Source organism: Globicephala melas, chromosome 19 (assembly GCF_963455315.2).
Source record: "Globicephala melas chromosome 19, mGloMel1.2, whole genome shotgun sequence".
Taxonomy (NCBI): domain Eukaryota; kingdom Metazoa; phylum Chordata; class Mammalia; order Artiodactyla; family Delphinidae; genus Globicephala; species Globicephala melas.
This window is the reverse complement of record NC_083332.1, coordinates 4,721,986-4,748,968: the sequence shown is the minus strand read 5'-3', so window position 1 is coordinate 4,748,968 and position 26,983 is coordinate 4,721,986. Positions and strand designations below refer to the sequence as shown.

At 41.9% G+C, this 26,983-nt stretch overlaps 1 protein-coding gene and 1 pseudogene across 5 annotated transcripts in view; both read left to right on the top strand.

Annotated features, from left to right (window-relative positions):
* LOC115847697 (zinc finger protein 813-like) overlaps positions 1-25,757 on the top strand; it is a 38,343-nt gene extending 12,586 nt beyond the window's left edge. The window contains exons 1-5 of one of the 5 annotated variants that reach the window (XM_060289144.1): positions 7,625-7,677; positions 12,977-13,061; positions 17,422-17,565; positions 18,583-18,709; positions 23,532-25,757. In XM_060289144.1, coding sequence (XP_060145127.1) covers positions 13,047-13,061; positions 17,422-17,565; positions 18,583-18,709; positions 23,532-25,339 — 2,094 coding nt within the window. In that variant the 5' untranslated portion in view covers positions 7,625-7,677; positions 12,977-13,046 and the 3' untranslated portion in view covers positions 25,340-25,757. Of the gene's footprint in view, positions 1-7,624; positions 7,819-8,312; positions 9,072-12,976; positions 13,062-17,421; positions 17,566-18,582; positions 18,710-23,531 lie in introns of those variants that run through there. The other 4 variants (XM_060289143.1, XM_030847795.2, XM_060289145.1 and 1 more) reach the window with 4 other exon arrangements.
* On the top strand, positions 4,624-6,179 carry LOC115847711 (L-lactate dehydrogenase A chain pseudogene; annotated as a pseudogene).
* Positions 25,758-26,983: the final 1,226 nt, after the last annotated feature.

The window sequence follows — 26,983 nt, the reverse complement described above, 5'->3', positions numbered from 1 at the left end:
TCTTCGTGGCGTATGCTGAGGTAATTGCTGAAAGGCCTTGACTCACTTGTACCGTTTCCATATTATATGAATACTTTCATGACCACAAAGCTGTGTATTGTTTACAAAGTTGATCACACTCATTACATTTGTCAAATTTCTGGAAAGAATTCTATTATGTTCCAGAAGGCTTAAAATTTGGATCAGCTTTGCCATATATTTGTGTGTTTTTTTCCTCAAAAATGTATATTCTGATACCAAGTGAGGTATGAGCCCTGGTTCCTGGCTTTGCCGCATACATTAGTTTTATATGGTATCGCTCCACAGTGGAGTTTGTTTTTATTTAAAAAAAATTTTTTTTTGTTTGTTTTGGCCATACTGCATGGCCTGTGGGATCTTAGTTCCCCAACCGGGTATTGAACCCGGGCCCTCAGCAGTGAAAGCGCCGAGTCGTAACCACTGGACCACCAGGGAATTCCCTCTCTTTTTATTTTTAATTGGAATATAGGTGATGTACAATATAATGTTTCAGGTGCACTATATGCTGTTTTAATATTTGTATACATTATGAAATGACCACCACAATGAGTCTAGTAGCCATCGTGTCCCCAAACAAAATTATTATGACGTTATTGACCATATTCTTTATGCTGTATATTACATCACTGTGACCTATCTATTGTGCAGTTTTAAATGTGATCCTCTTAACTTTTTTTTTTTTTCTTTTGGCCGTACCACCTGGCATGTAGGATCTTAGTTCCCTGACCAGAGATCTAAACCGAACCCCCTGCAGTGGAAGCATGGAGTCTTAGCCACTGGACCACCAGGGAAGTCCCTGAAATATGCCCCTCTTATCTCACCCCTTTACCCCTTTCTGAAAATCATATGTTTGTTCTACCAGTCTCTCTTCACTGTATTCCACTTTTTTTTTTTAATGCCATATATAAGTGGAACCATGTGGTACTTATTTTTGTCTGACTTTTTTCACTTAGCATAGTACGTTCTAGAGCCATTGGTGTTGTTGCAAATGGCAACATTTCTGAGCAATATTGCATTCTACATATATAGAATATATACACACCACATTTTATATATAGAATATATACACACCACATTTTATATATATATAGAATATATATACACCACATTTTCATTATCAGTTTGTCCGTCAGTGGTGCTCAATGCAGTCTTCACATTAGATGGATGAGGCATTTTGTAAATACATGTGTGCCCCCTGACCAGAGATCCTCTTTCGTATTATCAGGGTGGGGCCCAACTTTAATAAATAATATTAAGGATCTCCTGTATGTTCTAATCTGTATGTACCATTGAGCATCATGACTGAGTCCCCCCGTTCCTGAGGGCTGAGATCTGGGCTGAGGGTGAGGGGACTCTGCTCTGCGTGGGGATGGATCAGGGCTGGTCTGTGACCTGGAGGGGATCGTCGGGTCCAGCTGAGGGTCTCACCAGAGACCACAGTGACTTGAAGGAAAGTGTGGGAAAACTGCCTTGCTGGTCTCTGTGTAAGAGTTTACTGTGCTGAATCCTTCCTGCCCTGCTAAGGTTCCCACTGTTGTATGGTGGAGTCTGAAACAAAGGGTTCTGAGAAAACACACAAGTTGTCAAGTTGGGGGAGGAGAACACTCACAGCATAAGGCTTCAGAAGCTATTTTGTTCATTTCTAGCTTTTTGGTTGGTTTGGTCAGTTCAGAAAATGTTTCGCAAAGAGGCAATTTTAGAATATTGTTCCTGTTTGGAAGCTTCCAGGTAGCCATGAAAATAAATATACCATTCGTCTTGTTTAATTTTAGAACTGCAGTCTTCAGATTTAGTCTTAAGGAAAACGAGTGTTGGGAGATGGAATGATAGTCATAATGGCCACTGTAATTCTGGATTAATTTTAGTTTGTTCAACCCACTTGGTAAAAATGTGCATGTGTAGCGTTCATACTTTGATGCAGGAAGGAAGACCCCTTCCAGGACCCAAGAGTGGGCCCTTGTCTAACACTCGGAAACGAATTGTCCGAGGAGACACACGTACTGACAAAGCAAAAGACTTTGTTGGGAAGGGGTGCCTGAGTGAAGAGCAGCAGGGTAAGGGACCCCAGGAGGACGGCTCTGTCATGTGGCTCTCAGTCTCAGGTAGATGGTCGTGGGGTTAGTTTCCGGGTTGTCTCTGGCCAGTCATCTGGCTTGCTCCATTTTTGGTCTGACTCAGGGTCCTTCCTGGGGTGCCTTTTCTGTGTCAGATCTTAGTTCCTGTTTTAACCTTTTGCCTTTAAGTTACCATGGCTCAGGCCCTTTGTCCTCCTTCAGTTCTAGGTTCTGAGAGGTCCCCACCATCCCCTCCAGCCAGTCTCTGTCACATTCACCAGTTTATTGCCCCTGTATCAACCCCCCTCATCAGAAATGCCTTTCTCCATTGATCATTTGGAGTCTCCCCTTTTCCATTCGTTGAAGGGTGCACCGTGTTTCTCTTCCTCCCACGATGGGAGGAAAAGATGTAGGCAGTCCTAAAAAGCCCTACAGAACTGGTGTCCTCATGCAGTGTCCTGAGTTGTCCCCATGTTTAGTGTGCTCTGTCACTGCTTTACTGTAGCCCCCAGGTGTTCCAGGTGTGCACATCCAGGGACCAGTCACTACCTTGGACAGGAGCTTTGCCTTCCGGCAGGTCATCTGCACAGCGTCAGCGATAGTGATTTCCCTGTGCTAAGGCTGCAGATGTTGGGAACCTAAGGGGGCATGTAGGAGGCCCCCCCTCAATGAGCTAGGGTATCTTGTAATTACCTGTGAGTGGGGAGAACAGGAGATAAAAACCCTGGGCACATACAGAGGCACATTCTTGGGAAGCTGTAGCGGCTACTTTCTTACTGCCAGGCCAGTGCTGGTTCCTCTACTGTCCTCTCCCTACCCGTGTGAAACCTTCGAGTGTACACACACACAAACACACACACACACACACACGACAGAGAACAAGGAACAATATAATTGTATAGAATTACTGTTCATTATTCTTCATACATTTGATAGAATTGTCTAATATCCCTCTTGTGACTTTTTAAATTTAGCATTTGTTAACGAGAGCCTCTTCATACCGATGGTTGAGCCGCAACTCAGTAAAAGACTGCAAGGGAACGTGAAATGGAGGTGTTTATTACTCACAGGTCCTGGAGGAGGTCCAAGATACAGCTGGAGGGAACACGTCAGAATTCAAGGAAGGGTGCAGGCAGAGAGCATGGGGCATGCCCTGAGGCATGTACCTTCATTAGGGTCCATGGATGAAACGTTTTGGCTTCTTGAGTCAGGCTGCCTTTGTCAGTGCAAACCAAAAACACAGGAATTGGTAGGCTTCCTTGTTGGAAGCGTGTCTCATCCAAAGAAGAACCAGGCGAAAGCCTTGGGTGACAGGGGAAAATGGTTATCACAAGGGCAGTTGGGGGAGTCAGTCATAACAGGAACTTAAACTTGCTGTGACTCTGTGGGCTGTTCCATAGGATGTGTTGTCAGGGGAAAGGCTCGAGATCCCTGTTGGCCAGTTACCTACACCAAATAAATGCTGAGATCACCGCATTATGGAGTACTTTACCTAGCCTCTCCTGGCCATCATCTGTGATTTTAGATTTGTTTTCTGGGTGGTGGCGATTTTCAAATTAAAAATGTAGTCTGGGGGCTTCCCTAGTGGCGCAGTGGTTGAGAGTCCGCCTGCCGATGCAGGGGACACGGGTTCGTGCCCCGGTCCGGGAAGATCCCACATGCCGCAGAGCGGCTGGGCCCGTGAGCCATGGCCGCTGGGCCTGTGTGTCCGGAGCCTGTGCTCCGCAACGGGAGAGGCCACAACAGTGAGAGGCCCGCGTACCGCAAAAAAAAAAAAAAAAAGTCTGTAATTCAAAGTATTTACTCAAATGATCTGTTTCACAAGGGTGAATTGTGGCAGGTTATTCGTTTACCTGAAAATATTGTAATTAGGTTATTTCCCTATGTAAATATCATGTAGGCCTGTAATAAAACATACATTGTAGGTGTTATCAAACAGTTATTTCCATAAATATATCGAGGGTTGAAATGAAGTTTTTGCATAGCTGATAACCTAGTTTTAATTTCTTTAGGGTTTGTATTAAAGAGAATATATCCCCCTATAAAATGCCCTTAAAACATTGTAAAAATGATTAATCTTTAGATGAAACTAATCTTAATTTCCTCTGAAGACTGTATACTTTACAGGCTTTCTCATCCACACATAACAGAACTTTCAGAAATAGAAACAAAGACCTAGGGACTTCCTTGGTGGCAGAGTGGTTAATACTCTGCACTTCCAATGCAGGCGGCCCGGGTTCGATCCCTGCTCAGGGAACTAGACCCCACATATATGCTTCAACTAAGAGTTTGCATGCCACAACTAAGGAGCCTGCAAGCCGCAACTAAGGAGTTGCTGCAACTAAAGACCTGGCACAACCAAATCAATCAATCAGACAATCAATATTAGGGCTTCCCTGGTGGCGCAGTGGTTAAGAATCCGCCTGCCGATGGGTTCCCGCACGTCCGCCCGGCTCCCCCCTGACGTCAGCCTCGCGGTTCTATTTAAGGCCCCTCCCGCTCCCCACTCGGAGTACCCGAGCAGCTACCGCCAATTCCGAGTCCAGCCCACCCGACGTGCACTCCTGATTCCTTTCGGTTCTAAGTCCAATATGGCAACTCTCAAGGATCAGCTGATTCAGAATCTTATTAAGGAAGAACATGTCCCCCAGAATAAGATTACAGTGGTTGGTGGTGGTGCTGTTGGCATGGCCTGTGCCATCAGTATCTTAATGAAGGACTTGGCAGATGAAATTGCTCTTGTTGATGTCATAGAAGACAAACTGAAGGGAGAGATGATGGATCTCCAACATGGTAGCTTTTTCCTTAGAACACCAGAAATCGTCTCTGGCAAAGACTATAATGTGACAACAAACTCCAGGCTGGTTATTATCACAGCTGGGGCATGCCAGCAAGAGGGAGAAAGCCATCTTAATTTGGTCCAGTGTAATGTGAACATCTTTAAATTCATCTTTCCTAATATTGTAAAATACAGCCCAAACTGCAAGTTGCTTGTTGTTTCCAATCCAGTGGATACCTTGACCTATGCAGCTTGGAAGATAAGCAGCTTTCCCAAAAACCGTGTTATTGGAAGCGGTTGCAATTTGGATTCAGCCCGGTTCTGTTACCTCATGGGGGAAAGGCTGGGAATTCACCCATTAAGCTGTCATGGGTGGATCCTTGGGGAGCATGGAGACTCTAGTGTGCCTGTATGGAGTGGAGTGAATGTTGCTGGTGTCTCCCTGAAGAATCTGCACCCCGAATTAGGCACTGATGCAGATAAGGAACAGTGGAAGGCAGTTCACAAACAGGTGGCTGACAGTGCTTTTGAGGTGATCAGACTGAAAGGCTACATACACATCCTGGCCCATTGGACTGTCTGTGGCAGATTTGGCAGAAAGTATAATGAAGAATCTTAGGCGGGTACATCCGATTCCCACCATGATTAAGGGTTTCTATGGAATAAAAGAGGATGTGTTCCTTAGTGTTCCTTGCATCTTGGGACAGAATGGAATCTCGGATGTTATGAAAGTGACTCTGACTCCTGAGGAACAGGCCTGTTTGAAGAAGAGTGCAGATACACTTTGGGGGATCCAGAAAGAGCTGCAGTTTTAAAGTCTAATATACCACTTCACTGTCTAGGCTACAACAGGATTTTAGTTGAAGGTTGTGCATATTGTCCTTTATATCTGATCTGTGACAAAAGCAGTAATGTTAAGACAGCCTAGGAAAAACATCAGTTTCCTAACATTAGCAATAGGAATGGTTCATAAAACCCTGCAGCTGTATCCTGATGCTCCATGGCACTCATCTTGTGTGTTCCTAAATTGGTTCGTGCAAAATAGTTCTACTTCCTCAAGTGGTACCACTGACAGTGTTGCAGATGCTGCAGTTGCCCTTCAAACCAGATGTGTATTTAACTCGTGTTATATAACTTGTGGTTCCTTTAGCCAAGATGCCTAATCCAACTTTTTTTCTCCAATTAATCACATTCTGGGATTGATTATAAATCCAGTATTGCATGTCTTGTGCATAACTGTTCTAAAGAATCTTATTTTATGTACTACTATATGTATCAGAATAGTATACACTGCCATGTAATGTAAAAAAGAAAAATCTACATAAATAATGCAGCCAACTATCTAAGTGTTATACCAACTAAAACAATAAATAAACCTTGAACAGTGGGAAAAAAAAAAAAAGAATCCGCCTGCCAATGCAGGAGACACGGGTTTGATCCCTGGTCTGGGAAGATCTCACATGCCACTGAGCAGCTAAGCCCATGTGCCACAACTACTGAGTCTGCGCTCTAGAGCCTGCGAGACACAACTACTGAGCCTGCATTCTAGAGCCCGTCAGCCACAACTACTGAGCCTGTGTGCCTAGAGCCTGTGCTCCACAACAAGAGAAGCCACTGCAATGAGAAGCCTGCACATCTCAACGAAGAGTAGCCCCTGCTTGCATCAGCTAGAGGAAGCCCGTGTGCAGCCATGAAGATGCAATGCAACCAAAAATAAAGTAAGGTTTAAAAAATAAATATTAAAAAAAAGAAACAGCTAAAATATGTTACAATTTCAAAATAAAAATCTAATCACAATTAAATTATTTTTAGTTATGTTTGACTTAAGTGTACTATGATATAAAGAAGTTTTTCTCAAAGATATTTGAAGGAAATTAAGTGTAGAATAGAAGTATTTTAAAGAATAATGCCTTCTCATCAAAGAAATACAACCTTTCTCTTTCTCTTTTTATTGTATCTATATGAAGTGCTGGATGCTAACTAAACTTACTGTCCTAATCTTTTCACAAGATACGTTAAGTCAGAGAATCCTGTGGTACACCTTTACTGAATAGTGATGTATCTCAAGTATTTCTCTGTTATACTCCGGGGGAAAGCAGGTTTTAAAAGGCAAAAAGAAGCAAAACAATCAAAAAATTTACCTAAAAAAGAATACTACAATTTATTGCTCTTTTTATAGCAACGGTTAGTGCCCTGAATTATCACATGCCTTAGTTCACCAGTCTCAGACCTCAGGTCTAGTCCCTGATTGTCTGGAAATGAGCAGAGCGTTGAGTTTGGCCTCCTGAGTGAGCAGGGAATAGAAACAGAATGTTCTGTAGAGTTTTCAGTGTAAAAAAGCCCATACTACCCAGAGTTTTGTAATTCTGTCATTCTAGTTTGTAATAGAAAGACAAGTCCAGCTCTTGTTTCCTGAATTGCTTTTATTAGTTCTAACTGCAGGAAATGGTCCAGGCTCCAGTCGCCGCCCCACAGCTACCACTTGGAGACCCAAGTTTCCAGAGCTCTGAATTGCTTCAGCCTCACTAACGGGACTTTAGAGCAACCTGTTTTGGGGCGGAGTGGGGGAGCTTTTTATTTAAACCGTTCTTTAGTTAAGAGGAAACGTCTTAGTTTTTAATGGAAGTGACTGCCCTGCTCCCTGCTGCCAGCCCCGCCCTCTGGCCATCCCAACATCTGGGCTCTCTCCTCGCCCCGCCCCTCGCACACAGCGCTCCGCCCAGGCCCCGCCCCTGGAGCTCCGCCTCTCCCCCCGAATTAGTAGTTACCTGCGGAACCGGAAACGGGCCGTGTTTTGAAGGTCACGGTACGAGGTAAGATGCAGAGGTAAGTTGCCCATCGCTAGTGAAGATCTGTGCTTCGCTGCTCCTCGTACTGCAACCTACTGGCTTCGGAGTTACTATGAACTGTAAATCCCAGCATCCGGCCTCCTACCTAATAGATCCAGACGTCGCCGTTAGAGGTCGGGTATGTTTTCCTTTGGGCTTGAAATCGCTTTGAGGCTGGTCCCTGCCCTTCGCTTTATGGCCTTCAGTCCACGTAGACACGGTCTTTAGCGCCGTTTTCCTGCTTCAGACCTTCAGTGACCACCCCCCCAGGCCCACCCCGTAACGTCCTCTTCCGCGAGGTGGATTCGCGCCCCCAGCCTCGCCCTCGCGACCCCTGGAGGGCAGCGCCGGCCGCCCCGCTCCCGGACAGGCCGCGTCCTCTCCCCCGTCCTGGGATTCTGGAGAGCCCGCCCCTCTCCTGAGACCCCCTCCCTCCCTCCCCTCCCCTCTGTCCTCGCGTCTCCAAAGGCCAATACTTCTGCTCCTCCGGCCTCCCCTTCCTAGTCAGCCCTTCCCCTCACCCCGCGAAGGGAGAGGTGACCTGGGCCAGCCGCGTGACACCCAGTGTTGTTTCTTTCTGAATTCCACCCGCTGGAAAATATCTCTTTTCCGCTAAGCGGGTGTGTTATTCTGTCGCCATTTCTGGAAACACGTGGGCGATGAGAAGTGGGAGGAGTAGAGACGGAGCGACTGACAGAGAAGTAGGAATAACTGAGATATTGAGGGAATGGGGGAGACCCCATGGCATTGCAGCGTGGGAAGAGGGGCCCTGGATCACCAGTAGAAGGGAGGACAATACAGTGGCGAGGCACTTCACGCCGAGAGTGGCCGGAGAGAATGGAGTTTGAACCTTGGCCTTCAGAGCCAAGTGGCTCTGGGAGAGGAAGAGAGGAACAACTAGGAACTAGAAGAGCAGAGGAAGAGCGAGCCGATGGGAAGTACAGCCACCTGGTTGTGCCACAGAGTGGGGCGGAAGGGACTGTGACCGGGATGGAAACGCCGTAACCAGGGGATGAGAGAGGGGGCCGAGATTGGGAAGAAAGATGCAGAAAGATACGGATTTTTAGGACAGTCAGAAAGGTTGGGCGGAGAGAGCAACAGGAGGGGAAACAGGTCGCAGAGTGGGGCAGGACTGGCGTGAGGGAGGAAACAGAGAGGGAAGAAAAAGATGGCCTCAGAGAAAGGAATAGGGAGACAGATAAACCTAATGAAATGTAAAGATGTAGTAGTGCAGGTACAAGGGAGAAACAGAGTCCAGATGGGTGGCGAGTTCTTTGGATGTGGACAGTTAAGTCGTGATATATTGATTTCTGGCTTTAAAATCTAATAAATGTAATTTTTGTTTGTTTGACTTACATAGACAAGGATCAGAATTGAAAAACTGGCTATAAGGTTTGTGAATTTTGTAATTATTTGAATCATAAGATGACTTCCATATTCAGTTCCTATTCAGCCATGGGGCAGTGACTTGACTCAGACAGTTGTCCTTCACCCCCTTACATTTCTTGTCAGGGAGTAGAGGACTGGGTAAGAAAAAACTGTCAGCACATGGTACCTCTTGAAAGGAAGAGGCCCTTCAGGTGACCTTTTCAGAATTCATTTCCACCTGATTCTGTTCAGTCAATTCAGACCTTCTCCACAATGTGTCCCCTCTGGGCCTCAGGGAGCCCACTCGTAACACAGAGATGAGAGACTAGACCAGTAATTCTCAGTCTGAGCAACACTTAACCCCTGAATTCATTGGTGAAATTGGGTGTGTGTCTGTGTGTGGCAGTTCTTATTCTTTGAATATAATTTATTGCAAAGGTAATATCAAGCCTATGTGAGAATACAGACAAAAAGAAGAAAATGGAAATCATTTCTAATCCCACTCAAAAAACATGGTATTAACCTTTTAGTATATATCACTACAGTCTTATTTTATGGATAAAGTTTTTTTTTTTTTTTGCGGTACGCGGGCCTCTCACTGCTGTGGCCTCTCCCGTTGCGGAGCACAGGCTCCGGACGCACAGGCTCAGCAGCCATGGCTCATGGGCCCAGCCGCTCCGCGGCATGTGGGATCCTCCCGGACCGGGGCATGAACCCGTGTCCCCTGCATCGGCACGCGGACTCTCAACCACTGCGCCACCAGGGAAGCCCTGGATAAAGTTTTAATAAAAAGTATAAGTAACACTTTTTATTTGGAGTATAGTTTCTTTACATTGCTGGACTGTCGGATTCTGCTGTACCGCAAAGTGAATCAGCCATATGTATACATATCCCCTCTTCTTTGGATTTCCTTCCCATTTGGGTCACCACAGAGCACTGAGAACATACTGTGTAGCCTTCCCTGTGCTATACAGTATGTTCTCATTAGTTATATATTTTATACATCGTAGTGTGTATATGTCAATCTGACTCTCCCATCATCCCTCCCCACCTCCCACCCCCACCCGCTGTGTGTGGCAATTATTTTTGAAGAGAGCGTCTAGTCGTATTTAGAAATTTAAATGGGTCACAGTCATCCCAGAATGTAAAAGTAAAACAAACCCTAGAAAGGAGACAAGAACATAGGCTCAGAGTTAAAGTGACCATAGTGAGATGTATTTCTCTGCAGAAGATTTAAATTTGAAGAGAGTTTAGTCAGTCCTGGCACTCATATCTCCACTGGCTGTTACTTGTCTTTATGACAAAGTCCAGTCTCCTCACTGTGTCTACACAGCCCTGTATCATGCTCAGGGCCCTGCCAGTGTCTCCAGCCTCATCTTGGGAAGTGACCGTTTCCTCATGGTTCACTCTGCCCCGCACACATTCACCTTTTTTCTGTCCCCAAACCCCAACACGTGTTCTGTCTCAGATCTTAGTTCCTGTTCTTACCATTGGCCTTTAAGTCACCATGGCTCAGGCCCTTTGTCCTCCACATGTTACTTCAGAGATATGTCCCCTTCCCCTTCCTCCGACAACCTCTGTGAAATTACCCAGGGTTTACTGCCTCTGTATCAGTCACCCTCAACAGAAATGTACTTGTGTATTGATTATTTTTAGTCTTTCGTGCTTAACCTCCATTGAAGGACAGACACAGTGTTCATCATCTTCCCAGGGTCACTGCAACACCTCACTCTGGGGATGTTTTCAAGGCTAGGATTGTTGACTGGGCTGAGTACACCTCAGGAAATATCAAGTTGCCAGGGCAGGTAATGAGGATGGTTCTCACACTTGTTTTGGACATTTCCACTCTAATTGATGCTTACCTTATGTGTCTGTTTACTCAAGAGCAAAAAGATGTAGGGAGGCCTAAAAAGTCCTGTACAGCTGGTGTCCTCAAGCAGTGGGTGACGTGTTCCCATGTTTAGTGTGCTGTGTCAGTGCTCTGCTGTAGCCCCCAGGTGTTCCAGGCTGTGCACATCAGGTGACCAGTCGCCACCTTGGACAGGAGCCTTGCCTTCCGGCAGGTCATCTGCTCAGAGTCCAGGATAGTGGTTTCACTGTGCTAAGGGTGGGCAGAAGTCTGGAGCCTAATGGGGCATGAAGGAGGCCTCCCTCAAAGAGCTAGGGTATCTTTTAATTACCTGTGAGTGGGTAGAACAGGAGTCAAGAAACTTGGGAACTGTCTGCTTTGAGTCTCCGTAAATGAACTCAAATCCCTTTGTAACTGGACTTGATGACGTTCCCAATTGTTGGTCAGTTTCCCAGGATGGCCGACTTCTTGACCTTCATAATGAATGGTCAGTGTCCTTTGGGTGGCAGCTTGTGTGTATTCCTGTTGCGATGGCTTTGCTGAGAGGTCCTTGTGCCTTTTAGCCCTGTTTGCCCATGAGTGCATGGAGGAGAGGCAGAACAGTTGGGAAGTTGGAGGGGAGCCTGTAGGGGTCTTCAGGAGGGATGTGGCAGCCAGTGTGGGCTTCAAGGTGAGCCAAGTGAATGGTGTGGGCACCTGTCCCTCGCGGGGTCAAGGCATCTGGAGAACTATTTGAAAGGGATGTCTTAATTGTGGTTGGAGCACCTTGAGGTGGTATGTGTAGCTGTGGGCTTCATTACATGAACTGAATTGCCATAAAGTCCTAGCTCAGGTTCCCTGGGACATAGATGCTGAGACTGAGGATTGCACGCATTGGTTGCATTGAATAACTCACGGTCACACCTGAGTAGGAATGAAGGCAGTGGATTTAGAAAGACAAACGTTTTCCTCCTGTGCTCTTAGAGATATGACCTGAGCTGTGCGAACAGCACGCTCTGGGTACAGGTGGATGGACACCATGGTCCTGAGGGAATGGATCTATAGGGTGCCCCACAGAATCCACTCTATGCCTTGACTCACGTTGGGTCTTTTGAGAGTGGGAGAATCATCGTGCAACCCTTAAAGTGATACACAGAGAATCTTAGAGATCGTTTTGTGGGTTACCTTTGGTATTTTTGAGCATTTTATTGTGTAAGTGAAGACCATTTCAGATGCACTTTGAAAGATACAGTGGAGAATTGGGGCCATTTCATTGGGAGAGGTTGTGGTCTGACTGTGGCATGTGCCTTATTGCATGTGTCTTTTTTAATTAGTAGGTTTTGGAGATGACAGTGTTTGGGCTGGAATTGTAAATGAAAGTATGGTATCTTAGGTTTAGTGGGTCCTTGGGTGTCTTCACATGTAATTTTTGTGATAATTATTACACAGTGTATATATCTGCCAAATAATCACATTGTATATCTTATATGTACACCATGTTTATTCATCAACTGTACATTAATAGAGCTTGGGTAAAAAAGAACGTGGGAGGTGTGCTGGGCTCACCTCCTCTAGGTGGTGCTCAGCCCAGGCTTCGCATTGATTTGAGTAAGGCATCTTCATCTGTTTTATACCCCCTGACCAGAGATGCCTTTTAAAGGAGCTGGGATGGGGCCCAACATGAATAATACTTAAGGTTCCCCAGGATGTTCCAATCTGGATCCGTCATTGAACATCAGGACTCTGAGTCCCCCCGTTTCTGAGGGCTGAGATCTGGGCTGAGGGTGAGGGCTCTGCTCTGCGTGGGGATGGATCAGGGTTAGTCTGTGACCTGCAGGGGATCGTGGGTCCAGCTGAGGTGCCCACTGCTGCTGGGTACGTGAGGGCCTCACCAGGAGGGGAGCGAGATCTGAAGGAAAGGGTGGGAAAACTCACTGGTTGGTCTCTGTGTGGGAGTTTACTGTCCTGAGTCCCTCCTGGGACAGTGGGCAGCAGAGGACCGTCTGTTCCCCATGCTGAGGGCTTCCCTGTGCGTGTGGTGGTGACTCAGGAAGGGGGTGTGTTGATTCTAAGCATTAAACAGCCTGTTTTCAACTCTCAGGTAGACCTCTAAAGAGTCCTGTTGTCTAACAAAGAAGCCGTTAAGAGAAGGAAAAGAAAAGGAGTCAGGAATGGCTGTTTCTGAGGTAAAGTCATATTCTCAGTTGATTCTTCAGTCTTTCCTTTCTGAAGTGCCCTCAACTGGACTTGCTAATCTTGTCTCACTCTGAGGTATCCTTCCTGACACGTGTACATTCACCCTTATCTAGTGCCTTCCCTCAGTCCCTGTCATGTCCACTTAGATTTCATCTCCCTGAGGTTCCAGTGGACATTGTCTTAGGCAGGGCTTCACACCTATGGATTGTGGGTGGGGTCTCAGTGCTATTGGGCAGCAGGTATTGTTAAAGGGCTTCATCTGAGTGTACTGTCCGCTCTCTGTAAATTCCATGACCCATCCTGTTGACGGAATCATCTGAATATGCACGATACTTGGTAAATTCTGGAAAACTGAACAATAACAAGAAATTTGTTCTGATTTTTTAAATAATACACTAGAAGCTAAATGAGTGAGTCACTGACTTCAAAATCTGAATGATTGGAAAATGGAATGGTAAGTTCAGAAAGAGACGTCAGTGATAGAGGGTGTTTATTCCATCATCGATTTTAAACTATGAAATCAACAAAATTCTCTGCATTCTTCAAGTCACTTTCTCCCCCTCCGTTTCTCAGGGGTTGTCTTTACACTCTGTTGATTGCCTTTTTCATGACAGAGAGGTTTTTCTGTTTTATGCAAGTAAGGTTCCTACTTTCTTCTTTTGCTGGTAGATACCCAGTTTCCCAGCAGCATTTGTCACTGAGACTGTCCTTTTTCCATTGTGTAGTCTTACCACCCTTGTGAGTACATTTTACACACATGCCAAGGATTATTTGTGAGCATTCTGTTCTGTTCCTTGGCTTTATGTGTCTGTGTTCATGTCAGTACCACACCATCTTGATTAATTTGTATGTAATGTTTTGATATTCAAAACGGGCCTTCTCCATCTCCCTCCTGTTTCAAGAGTATTTTGGCCATTTTGGGTCCTTTGAGATTCTCTTAGCATGTTTTTTTACCATGTTTTTTTGTATTGCTGCAAAGCATGTTTTTTTGTACCATGTTTTTTTCTGTCGCTGCAAATATTGCCATTGGAATTTTGACAGGGATTCTGTTGTATCTATAGAACACTTTGGGACTGTGGTCATTTTAAGAGTATTAAGTCTTCCAGTGCATGCATACAGAATATCTTTCTATTTGTGTGTATCTCCTTGGATTACTTTCAACAAGTTTTGTAGTTTTCAGTATACAAGTGTTTTACCTCCTTGGCTAATTTATTCCTAAGTATTCTGTACTTTTTAATGCTGTAGTTAATGGGATTGTTTTCTTAACTTTTTTTTGACATTTTTCATTCCATATAGAAATTTGTCTGATTTTTGCATGTTAATTTTTTTTTTTTTTTTGCGGTATGCGGACCTTTCACTTTTGTGGCCTCTCCCGTCGCGGAGCACAGGCTCCGGACGCGCAGGCTCAGCGGCCATGGCTCACGGGCCCAGCCGCTCCGCAGCATGTGGGATCTTCCCGGACCGGGGCACGAACCCGTGTCCCCTGCATCGGCAGGCAGACTCTCAACCACTGCGCCACCAGGGAAGCCGCATGTTAATTTTTTTATCCAACTTTTCTAAAAATTTTTTTTTACATAGTTGGGGTTTTTTTTTTGTTTTGTTTTTAATTAATTTATTTATTTACTTTTGGCTGTGTTGGGTCCTCGTTGCTTTGCGCGAGCTTTCTCTAGTTGCAGCGAGCAGGGGCTACTCCTCCTTGCGGTGCTTGGGCTTCTCACTGCGATGGCTTCTCTTGTTACGGAGTGTGGGCTCTAGAGTGCGCAGGCTTCAGTAGTGTGGCACACGGGCTCAGTAGTTGTGGCTCGCAGGGTCTAGAGCACAGGCTCAGTAGTTGTGGCACATGGGCTTAGTTGCTCCAGGGTGTGTGGGATCTTCCCGGACCAGGGCTCAAACCCGTGTTCCCTGCATTGGCAGGCAGATTCTTAACCACTGCGCCATCAGGGAAGTCCCGACATAGTTGTTTTCTTGTAGTATCTTTGTGGTTTGTCCGTATAAAACTTGTCGCCCACAAAAAAAGATAATTCTTTTTTAGTTATCTTTGATTTCTTTTTCCATTTAATGGCTTTGGTAGGATTTTCAGTACTTCGTTGAATAGTAGTGAGTGTGCATAGCAGAGAGTGTGCATGCTTGCCTTCCTCTTGATGTGAGAGGAAAACCTTTTAGTCTTTGACTGTAGAGTATAATGTTAGCTGTGTTCTTTTCATATTTGGTGTTTATTATGTCGAGATAGTTTACTGTTTCTGGTTTGTTGAGGGTTTATATCTTGAAAGGTTGCTGCATTTTGTTAAGTGGGTTATTTCTGCATCAATTGAGATGATCATATGTGGTTTTTTCCTTTATTCTGTCAACGTGTTATATCACATTACTTGATTTTTCTATGTTGAGTCAGCCTTGCATTGTAGGAATAAAATGTACTTGGTGTTGATTTGAATACATTTTCATGTGCGGTTGAATTTGATTTTGTAGTATTTTGTTAAGGATTTTGCATCCGTATGTGCGGGTGATATTGGTTTTGTAGTTTTCTTTTCTTGTGTCTTTTTCTGGCTTTGGTATCAGAGTTAAGCAGGCTCCATAGAAGGAATTTGCTAGTGTTCCCTCTGAGACTATTCAAGAAGATTTTAGCAGGATTAGAGGTAATTCTTCTGTACATGTTTGGTACAATTCAGTAGTGAGGCTATCTTGTCCTGGGTTTTTCCTTGTTTGAGATTTTTGATTATTGCTTGAATCTCCCAGTTATAATTCTATTCAAAGTTTTTATTTTGTAATGATTAGGCCTGGTTAGGTTTGACATTTGTAAGAATTTACCTGTATCTTCTAGATTATGTAATTTGTAGGCATTATTGTTCATAGTTCTCCCTTATCTTCCTTTAAAAAATGTTTCTGTGACATCAGTTGCAATCTGTTTCCTGCCTAGTTTTAAAACACCAACTCTTGGTTGGTTGATTTTTATTTTGTTTTCCTACATTCTGTTTCATTTATCTCTCATCTAATCATTCTTCTCTGTTTCTTTCTAGTAATTTTTGTTTAGTTTTTTCTTTTTCTCCTTCCTTGTAGTGAATATATTCCTGATTTGTGTTCTCTTCTCTTCTTTGTTGTAGATGTTTAGCAGTGTAGACTTCTCTTTTTGTACTGCTTGACTGTAATTTTTAGTATGTGTGTTGTCACTTTCATTTAGATATTTTAAAAGTTTCCTTGTCTTCTTTCAAGTATTGGTTTAAAAATGAATTGTTTAATTTCTACGTTTTTGAAATTTTTCTGTTTTCCTTCTGCTGGCTTTTTGAAGTTTGGTTTCATTATGTTTGGAGAAATACTTTTTATGATCTGGGTCTTCTTGAATTTGCTAAGATTTGCTTTGTGGCCTAACATGTAGTCTGTGATGGAGAACGTTTCATGTGTGCTTGAGAAGCATGTGTTTTCTGCTTTTGTTGGATGGGGTGATCTCTGTGGTCTTGTGAGTCTATAGTGTTGTTCAAGTGCTCTGTTTCCTTTTGGTCTTCTCTTTGCTTCCATTGGTACTTAACACTGGGGTATTGAGGGGAACTCTGTTAGGTGTTTAAATATTTATAATTGTTATATCTTGGAGAGTTACCCCTTTTTATGATAATATAATGTCCTTTCTGTCTTATGTCAGTTTTTCTCTTTAATTCATTTTGTCTGATATTATGCAGTCATCCCTGCTATCTTTGGGACGTAATATCTTTTTCCATCCTTTCCCTTTTAGCTTTTCTGTGTCCTTAGATTTGTGAATGTTAACAGTTTTTACTCTCTGACATGCTGTTTCTGTGTCTTGCTCTAGCTCTCTGTTTTCCTCCTGTTACTTCTTCTAGTGGTCCCTGCTCAGCCACACCGTACAGTGGTGAAAGTCAGGAGCCCTGGCCAGCCCCCTTCACTCCACTGTAATGTCAGTGGGAATGCATTGAGTATTTCCCTCTTTTTTTAAAAAAAAAATTTTATTGACATATAGTTGATTTACAATGTTGTGTTAATTTCTGCTGTATAGCAAAGTGACTCAGTTATACATATATATTCTTTTTTATATTCTTTTCCATTATGTTTTATCACAGGATATTGAATTTAGTTCCCTGTGCTCTACAGTAGGACCTTGTAGTTTCTCCATCCTATATATGCTAGTTTGCATCTGCTGATCCCAAACTTGCAATCCTCCCCCCACCACAATCCTGCAACCACAAGTCTGTTCTCTGTGAGTCTATTTCTGTTTCGTAAATATGTTCATTTGTGTCATATTTTAGATTCCACATATAAGTGATAACATGGTATTTGTCCTTTTTTTTTTTTTTTTGCTGTACATGGGCCTCCCACTGTTGTGGCCTCTCCCATTGTGGTGCACAGGCTCCAGACGCGCAGGCTCAGCGGCCATGGCTCACAGGCCCAGCTGCTCCGTGGCATGTGGGATCTTCCTGGACCGGAGCACGAACCCGTGTCCCCTGCATCGGCAGGCGGACTCTCAACCACTGCGCCACCAGGGAAGCCCCGGTATTTGTCTTTTTACTTACTTCACTTAGTATGATAATCTCTAGATCCATCCATGTTGCTGCAAATGACATTCGTTCATTTTTTTTTATGGCTGAGTAATATCCCATTGTGTGTGTGTGTGTGTGTGTGTGTGTGTGTGTGTGTGTGTATACACCACATTTTCTTTATCCATTCATTTGTCAGTAGACATTTAGGTTGTTTCCATGTCTTGAATTTTGTAAATAATGATCATATGTACATAGGGGATCATGTATCTTTTGAATTATAGTTTTGTCTGGATATATGCCCAGGAGTGGAATTGCTGGAACATATGGCAGCTCCATTTTTAATTTATTGAGGAACATCCACACTGGTTTCCATAATGGCTGCATCAATTTATATTCCCATCAACAGTGTAAGAGCGTTAACTTCTCTCCGACTGTTTCCTTCTGATCATCATGTTTGGTGAAATGTTCTTACTTAATTGCAATATTTTTTTCCTTTTTTTTTAAAATGGTTTTTAATTTTCCAGTAAGTTTTTAACTTTACTATTGTGATATTTTTTTCTGAATCTGTTAAATTAATGTATAATAGTAATAACTTTTCTAATTTTGAATCTGTATTTTTTTATATATATAAATTTATTTATTTTATTTATTTATTTTTGACTGCATTGGGTCTTCGTTGCTGCGCGTGGGCTTTCTCTAGTCGCGGCGAGCGGGAGCTACTCTTCGTTGCTGCGCGTGGGCTTCTCATCATGGTGGCTTCTCTTGGTGTGGAGCACGGGCTCTAGGAATGCGGGCTTCAGTAGTTGTGGCTCGCGGGCTCTAGAGCACAGGCTCAGTAGTTGTGGTGCACTGGCCTAGTTGCTCCGCGGCATGTGGGGTCTTCCCGGACCAGGGCTCGAACCCGTGTCCCTTGCACTGACAGGCGGATTCTTAACCACTGCACCACCAGGGAAGCCCCTGAATCAGTGTTTTATTAGTGGAATACACAAATAAACTCTTTCACACTTGGTGAAATGTGTTTTTCTTTCAGGGTCAGTTGACACTGAATGATGTGGTCATCGAATTCTCTCAGGAGGAGTGGGAATGCCTGGACCCTGCTCAGAGGGCCTTGTACAGGGACGTGATGTTGGAGACCTACAGAAACCTGATCTTTGTGGGTGAGGATAACTTCCCTCCAAATGTTGGGAGGGTATCTCTGCATTTACCCTTATTTGCCTTTTGGAATCCCATGCCTTGCTTAACTGAACTCAATGCCTTGATGTCTCAGACCACAGGAGTTTAAAGGTGCCATTTCTTTAGATGGTCTGCCCGCTTCATGATACACCAGGAGTTTTTTCCAGTGCTTAAGTATTTAAAACACCCAACTGGAAACTTTTAAAATAAAGGGGTCTCTTGCTCTCTCATCTCTTCTTTTGGACTTGATTCTCTTGAATGCTCAGTTTTCAGTCCATATAGATCAGAGCTGATGCCTCCAGACTCCAGTCCCTGGGCCTTTCTGGATTACACCCCCATCTGATATTTTTTAGAAGATCTAATTATAAGATGGGAAAACACTGCTTGCTGTTTCATTCCATCTGGCACCTCAGAACCTGCATGGAGCTTTCTCAAGCCCTGTCTGCTTGTTTAGATCTGTCGGCCATTTCTTCTGTTCTGACTTTGCCACACCCATCAGGGATGTGTGTAATAGGGAGGTGCATTAGATCTTCTGTTATTGTAACTTACGGAAACTCTAAAGACGGTGGACAGAGAGATCCTCGTTTTAATCCCCAGTCCTACATGGGGAGAACATATGAATCTTTCTGGCTTTATCTTCGAATCTATGGGTTGAGCTCATGATTCCATGTCAAGGACCCATAATATCTGAACCCCGTATCTTATATTTTTTTCATTTCTTATTGCTGTACTTAGGAAGTATATATTCTTTCTGATTTAATATTCTCCTAAGTTTGCATGATTTTGCCTTTGGAAGTTGCTTTTGAAAGACATGCTTCTAGGGACTGAAATTTTATCTTGTTTCTTGCCTTGATAATGTACCCGTAGTTAATGGACAACTTCTGGTGTATACTGTGGAATGGGTTTGCTGTGTAACAGAAAATTTTTGATGGAGAATACTTTTCCTCATATGTTGTAAGACCCTGATAAGTCTTTGCAGTTCTTTTTCTGGTTTTGAGGAATATCACCAAAACATGTCTCAAAGGCACTGTGACAGTGTTGTTCACATGTAATAATTACCATCGTTTGAGCCTCAAGAAATGGTATAGGAATTTCTCCTAGGGATAACGTTGTCCAAGTTCACATTCTCGTGTTAGGCTGTTGACTCAGCCGTCATGCCATATTTTTTGTTGTCTTGCGTGCCATTGTTCATGATACCGTCACAGCTAATTTTGAAGCGTCTTAATGAGACAGTTTGTGGAGTGATACTTTATCAATGGTGAGCTATCATTTTTTTTGTTTACAGCACTGCTGCTTTCATTTTGTACATTTCTATGGGTAACAAGTGGTCTTGATTTTATTAATTTTATCATCAGGTCTATGTATTTGATGTTACTATTAGTGTTTTTGTTTTCTATTTTCCACGTGAGTGTTTGATTGGGGAAGAGCCCCCTCATGGTGGAATTTTTGTTGTATAGAAATACATTGATTTTTGCATGTTGATTAAATGTCTGGTAATTTATTACTTCTAGCAGGGTTTTTTGTTTTTTTCCAGAATCTTCAGGATTTCTACAAATTAGATCATTTTGGTTTTAAACAGATAATTTTGTTTCCTTTTTATATTTGGATACTTTTCATCTCTTTTTTTCCCTACTTGTTCTTCTTCCTACTAGGATTTCCAGGAATAAGTTTTTAGAAGTACGAGCAAGTATCCTTGTCCTATATCTGATCTTAGAGGGAATGCTTTCATTCTTTCACCATTGAGCATAATGTTAGCTGTGTGCTGTCAATACATGTCCTTTATTGTGTTGAGGTAGCTTTTTAAAACTTTTTTGGTTTACTGAGTATTTTTATCATGAAAGGCTGTTGACTTTTTTCAAATGCTTTGCCAGCATCGATTGAGACCATCATGTAGGGTTTTTTTAATATTCTCTTTTTTGTATACATTTATTTATTTTATTTACTTATTTTTGACTGTGTGGGTCTTAATTGGTGTGTGGGGGCTTTCTCTAGTTGCGGCAGGCGGGGGCTACTTCTCATTGCGGTGCATGGGCTTCTCATTGCGGTGGCTTCTCTTGTTGCGGATCACGGGCTCTAGGCGTGTGAGGTTCAGTAGTTGTGGCACTCGGGCTCAGTAGTTGTGGCTCGTGAGCTCTAGAGCACAGACTCCGTAGTTGTGGTGCACAGGCTTAGTTGCTCCATGGCACATGGGATCTTCCTGGACCAGGGATCAAACCCGTGTCCCCTGCATTGGCAGGCGGAATGTTAACCACTCTGCCGCCAGAGAAGTCCTTTTTTCATTCTCTTAATATATTGTTTTACACTGAATGTTTTCATATGTTGAAGCATCCTGATATTTCAAGAATGTATTCTCTTTTTTTATGGTATATAATCCTTTTAATTTGGTGTTAAGTTTAGCTTACCATTGTTGTATTGATGCTTTTTGCATGATTCATTATAGAGATTTTAGTCTGTGTTTTTTTTTAATGTCTGTCTGGCACTAGTATTAGAGTAATTCTCGTGTCATAGAGTTTGCAACTCTTCCTTTCTCTGTGTTTCTTTGGGGGCAGAGTTTAGGAAGAGTATTCTTAATTGTTTGGAAATGTTGTCTAGAATTCTGCAGTGAATGTATCTGGCCTTTCTTGTTGAATGGTTTTTGATTAGTGATTCCATCTTTTTTCTAGTTACTGGTTCATACAGATTTTAATTTCTTCTTTGGTTAGTGTTGATAGGTTGTTTTTCTAAGAATTTATTTACTTCTTCTAGTTTATCCAATACTTAGGAATAGAATTGTCTTAATATTTTGTTCTAATTTTCTTGATTGTTGTCAAATCAGTTGTAATGTCTTCTCTTTCATTTCTGATTTCAGTAATTTGAGTCTTTACTCTTTTTGGTAGTTATTCTAGATGTAGGTAAGAACCAAGTTGTGAGCTTGCGATTTTATGTAGTTTTTATTCTCTGTTTCATTGATTTGTAATCTAATGCTTTTTACATCTGCTAGTTTTGGCATATTTTCTACTTCTAAATCATTTATTTTTTAAGTTTCTTGAAATTTATTTACTTGGTAAACCACGACCTTTTTTGTCTACTTATTTGTATTTTCTCTTTCCCGATTTATTGAAATTTAATTAATATATATCATTTTATCAGTTTAAGGTATACTGGGTAATGATTTGATCCAGTTGTATTGCAAAATAATTACCTTGATAGGTCACTTAATACATTCATCTGTGACATAATTACAGTTTTTTATGTGTGGTGAGAACATTTAAGGTCTACCATCTTATCAACTTTTAGGCATATAGTATAGTATTGATAATTATAATTACCATGCTGTACATTAAATATGTAGAAATCTTTCAACTGGAAACGGTAAATTTACTCCTTTGACAAATATCTTCCCATTCTACTAACCCCTAAACTTTGGTAATCACTATGCTACTCTATGTGGCTCTTAGTTTGGCCCTTTTTTTTATATATATATATATATATATGTTTTACACATAAATGAGATTATTGAGTATTATTCTTTCTCTGTGGATTATTTTACTGAGTCTATACCCTTGTTGTCCATCTGTATTGTTAAAACTAGTAGGAATTTTTTCTTCTTTATGGATAAATGATATTACATTCTGTATATCTCACAGGGTTTTTCCCCATTCATCTGTTGGACACTTAGGTTGTTTTGATGCCTGGGCTATTGTGATTACTGCTCTGATAAATGTGGGAGTGCAGGTATCTTCTAAGACAGTGATTTCATTTTTTTCGATATATTGCCAACACTGTAATTGCTGCATTATATGATAGTTTTGTTCTTTTTAAAATATGTTGAGGAACTTTTATAGTTTTCGATTTCTTTATATCTGTATGTTTGTGTATAGCATAAACTCATTCATCTGTTTTTGATGGCCTTCTTCTGGCTTTTCCTTCAAGTTTCAGCTAAGAACATTCTTGTACATCTTACGGAATATTATGTGTGCTCTTTGTGAATATATGCATGGAAATGGGACTTATGGAATATTCAGTTTATGCCTTACATAGGAAACAATGTGATAGATGTAAACCTGCTTTGTTTCTATAATACTTCATTTTCTCTGTTTTTAAATGTCTTCGGTGTCTGTTCCATACCTATACTATAATTCCCACTGTTAAAAATGGAGCAGTATCATGTTACTTACTAGGCCAGTTCTTTTCTTTTAACTTCAGTATTTTCAGTGGCCTCATTACTCACACTGTAAAAATGATCCCCGTTCATCCATTGAACAGCTTTCTCAGGACACAACCTAAATCATTATGTGCAGTTATGATGACTCAGAAACTATTTCAAGTAGGGTTGAGTGAATAATGTTTTTAGTTCCATGGGTGACTTCTTCTTGCATCTCCCTGGAAGTTTTTTCTCTAAACTCCTGGTATTTGTGTGTTTAATGTTAATTGCTATGTCCTTTGTGATCATGGTGGAAAAACACTTATTTTGAGAGCTCATATAAGTTTTTACAATTTGAATGTTTTGTCATAGCGTGTTTCAAATTAGGCTACCCTAAACTTTTTTTTCCTATACAGCAAGTTCTTATTACTTATATATTTTATACGTAATATGTCAATCCCAATCCGCTAGGCTACCCTAAACTTAATTTGAATTACGTGTTATCACTTTCTTTAGTAAGTAATCCTATTTAGTGTTTCTAAACATTTGAACATAATGGTTGCACAGTTTCATAACTGATTGTTTATAAGTATTACTTTTGGTATAATATCATGTATTTAACATGAAACATTTACTCATGCATTGTAATGAGTAGGTCATGTATGTTTCTTTATGTCTTGTAGATATCTCTCATATACATGTGATCAAGAAATTACAACTAAAGTCAAACACCGATAAAGGTGGAGTATTCCAAACATTGATGTTGGAAAGACATGAAAGCCAGGGAATCAAACATTTTTACCTCCCGGAAATTCAGGAAAATACGTATGACCATGGTTTTCAGTGGAGAGATGATGGAAGAAGTTACAAAAATATCCCCATATCCTGTCACCAAGATGTCACTGGTAGAAGTCCACATGGTGGAAGGGATGCAAAAAACAAGCCTATTGGAAATAGACTTGTGTTAAGCCTTCAGGGTGAACTGCATATGTTTAAAAGTAAACAGAAAATTGATGAATTTAATAAAGCTGTTAAGAGTATCAGCAGTAGTTCCTCATTTTCACCACTTCAAGGAATTTCGCCTCCTGTCCAAACCAACATTTCTAACAGATATGGGAGTGATTTTATGCATCCTTCAATACTGACACAAGACCAGAGCCCACACAGGGAAGTACCCTACAAGTGTAATGAGTGTGGCAAAACCTTTCATCAGGTCTCAAATCTCAGGAGTCATCAGAGAATCCATATAGGAAAGAAATTGCATAAATGTGATGTATGTGACAAGGTCTTTTGCCGAAATTCATACCTTGTAATTCATCAAAGAGTTCATACTGGAGAGAAACCTTACAAGTGTAATGAGTGTGGAAAGGTCTTTGGTAAGAAAGCAAGTCTTGCAGTTCACCAGAGAATTCATACTGGAGAGAAGCCTTACAAATGCAATGAGTGTGGCAGAACCTTTCCTATCGGCTCATACCTCAAAAGACATCAGATAACACACATTCAAGAGAAATTATATAAATGTGATCTATGTGGCAAAGTCTATCGTCAGAATCTATCCCTTCAACGTCATCAGGGAATTCATACTGGAGAGAAAACTTACAAATGTAGTTTTTGTGGGAAAACCTTTCTTTGTGGCACAGACCTCAGGAAACATGAGCTAATCCATCCAGGAGCAAAAGCATATAAATGTGATGTATGTGGCAAAGTCTATGGTCAAAATTCATACCTTAAATGTCACCGGAGAATTCATACTGGAGAGAAACCTTACAAATGTAATTTGTGTGGGAAAACCTTTTTTTTTAAAACAGGCCTCAGGAAACATGAGATAATCCATACAGGAGCAAAACCATATAAATGTGATGTATGTGGCAAAGTCTTTAATCAAAAATCAGTCCTTGTGAATCATCAGAGAATTCATACTGGAGAGAAACCTCACAAATGTAATGAGTGTGGCAAGTTCTTTCGTGAGAAGCAAACCCTTAGAAGGCATCAACAAGTTCATACTGGAGAGAAACCTTACAAATGTAATGAGTGTGGCAAGGCTTTTAGTATGAAAGGAAACCTTGCAGCTCATCAGAGAATTCATACTGAAGAAAAACCTTACAAATGTAACAGCTGTGGCAAAGTCTTTCGTGAGAAGCCAGCTCTTAGAAGGCATCAACGAATTCATACTGGAGAGAAACCTTACAAATGTAATGAGTGTGGCAGAGCCTTTCGTGAGAAGCCAGCCCTTAGAAGGCACCAACGAATTCATACTGGAGAGAAACCTTACAAGTGTAATGAGTGTGGCAGAGCCTTTCATGAGAAGCCAGCCCTTAGAAGGCACCAACGAATTCATACTGGAGAGAAACCTTACAAATGTAATGAGTGTGGCAAAGCCTTTAGTCAAAGTTCAACCCTATCAAGTCATTGGAGATTACATACTAGTGAGCAGTCTTACAGATATAATGAGCATGGCAAATTCTTCAGTGTGCTTTCAAGCCTAAGTTAATACTATCAGGTAATCTATATTGGAGAGAGATTTTAATAATGTTTTGATGTGACAAGGCTTTTAGCAGGTGTCCCCATCTTAGGCTTTATTAGAAAATTCATTATGGATAGAAACCAGATAAATGTAATTATTGTGTCCTGTCTTTTAAACGAGGAATTTATTCACCGAAGAATTCATTCTGGAGATTACCTCACAAATGTTATGAATGGGAGAGAAAACTTTACTCGGGGCTCACATCTCACTAATCATAAGACAGTCCATACTGAACAGAATGTTACAGCTGTTCTCCACCTTGGGACCGTTTTATTTTTTTTTAACGCTCCTTAATACCTGCCTCCATTCTTGAATAAGCAGTATATGAATGTATTTTTTCTTGTTCTTTCATGTGTCTAAATAAATGTCATGGTGTGCACCTTGATTTTTATTTATTTATTTATTTACTTATTGGCTCTGTTGGGTCTTGGTTGCTGTGCGGGCTTTCTCTATTGGCGAGCAGGGGCTGCTCTTCGTTGCCGTGTGTGGGCTTCTCATTGCGGTGGCTTCTCTTGTGGCAGAGCACAGGCTCTAGGTGCTTGGGCATCAGTAGTTGTGGCACGCAGGCTCAGTAGTTGTGGCTCGAGACCTCTAGAACACAGGCTCAGTAGTTGTGGTGCTCGGGCTTAGTTGCTCTGTGTCATGTGGACCAGGGCTTGAACCCCTGTCCCCTGCATTGGCAGGCAGATTCTTAACCACTGCGCCATGAGGGAAGCCCCCTGCACCTTGATTTAGATGAAGAGAAAGTAGGAATGTAGTAAGTGTATGCAAAACACTAAAAATTTAAAAATCATGCAATTTCACATTTGTCCTTTACATAAATGTCATGACATGCACCTTGATTTACATGATGGGAAAATAGCAATATAGTAAACACATGCAAAATATTAGAAAATTTAAAAATTATACAATGTTTTTGTCCTTTTTGAGCTCAGTGCTTTTTTTTTTTTTTTTTTTTGCCTGAATGCAGTCTACATTGCTGACCGCAGGCTGCTTCTTGTTGTGGTGAGCAGGGGCTACTCTTCATTGTAATGCATGGGCTTCTCATTGCGGTGGCTTCCCTTGTTGTAGAGCACAAACTCTAGGCACGTGGGCTTCAGTAGTTGCAACCTGCAGGCTCTAGAGCACAGGCTTAGTAGTTGTGGCACATGGGCTTAGTTGCTCCGTGGCATGTGGGATCTTCCCAGACCTGGGATCAAACCCCTGTCCCCTGCATTGGCAGGCGGATTCTTAACCACTGCGCCCCCAGGGAAGTCCATCAGTGTATTAATTTTAAAAGATCAGTGTTCATGGATTTTCTTTTAAAAATGAGTATTATACAATGGGAATGTTTTTGTTTGAGAAATGAGAAATTTCATATATTCACCCTTAAAAAATGTTTTTATTTTTGCTAGTTTGCACTTGTGGTCATTCACTGTAGTAGAACCCCACCCCAAGTTGGGTTTGGTTATTGAGGGTGATATTAACATTGAAATGTTATAAGAATGTTACATAATTCAACTTTCTAGGCACATGTTAGAGACTTCCAAGGTGTTCAAAAAATGGTTTGAGAGAACAGGGAATGGTGATTGGTTTGGTGTGTTAAGGAAATTACTTGATGAGGCTTGACGT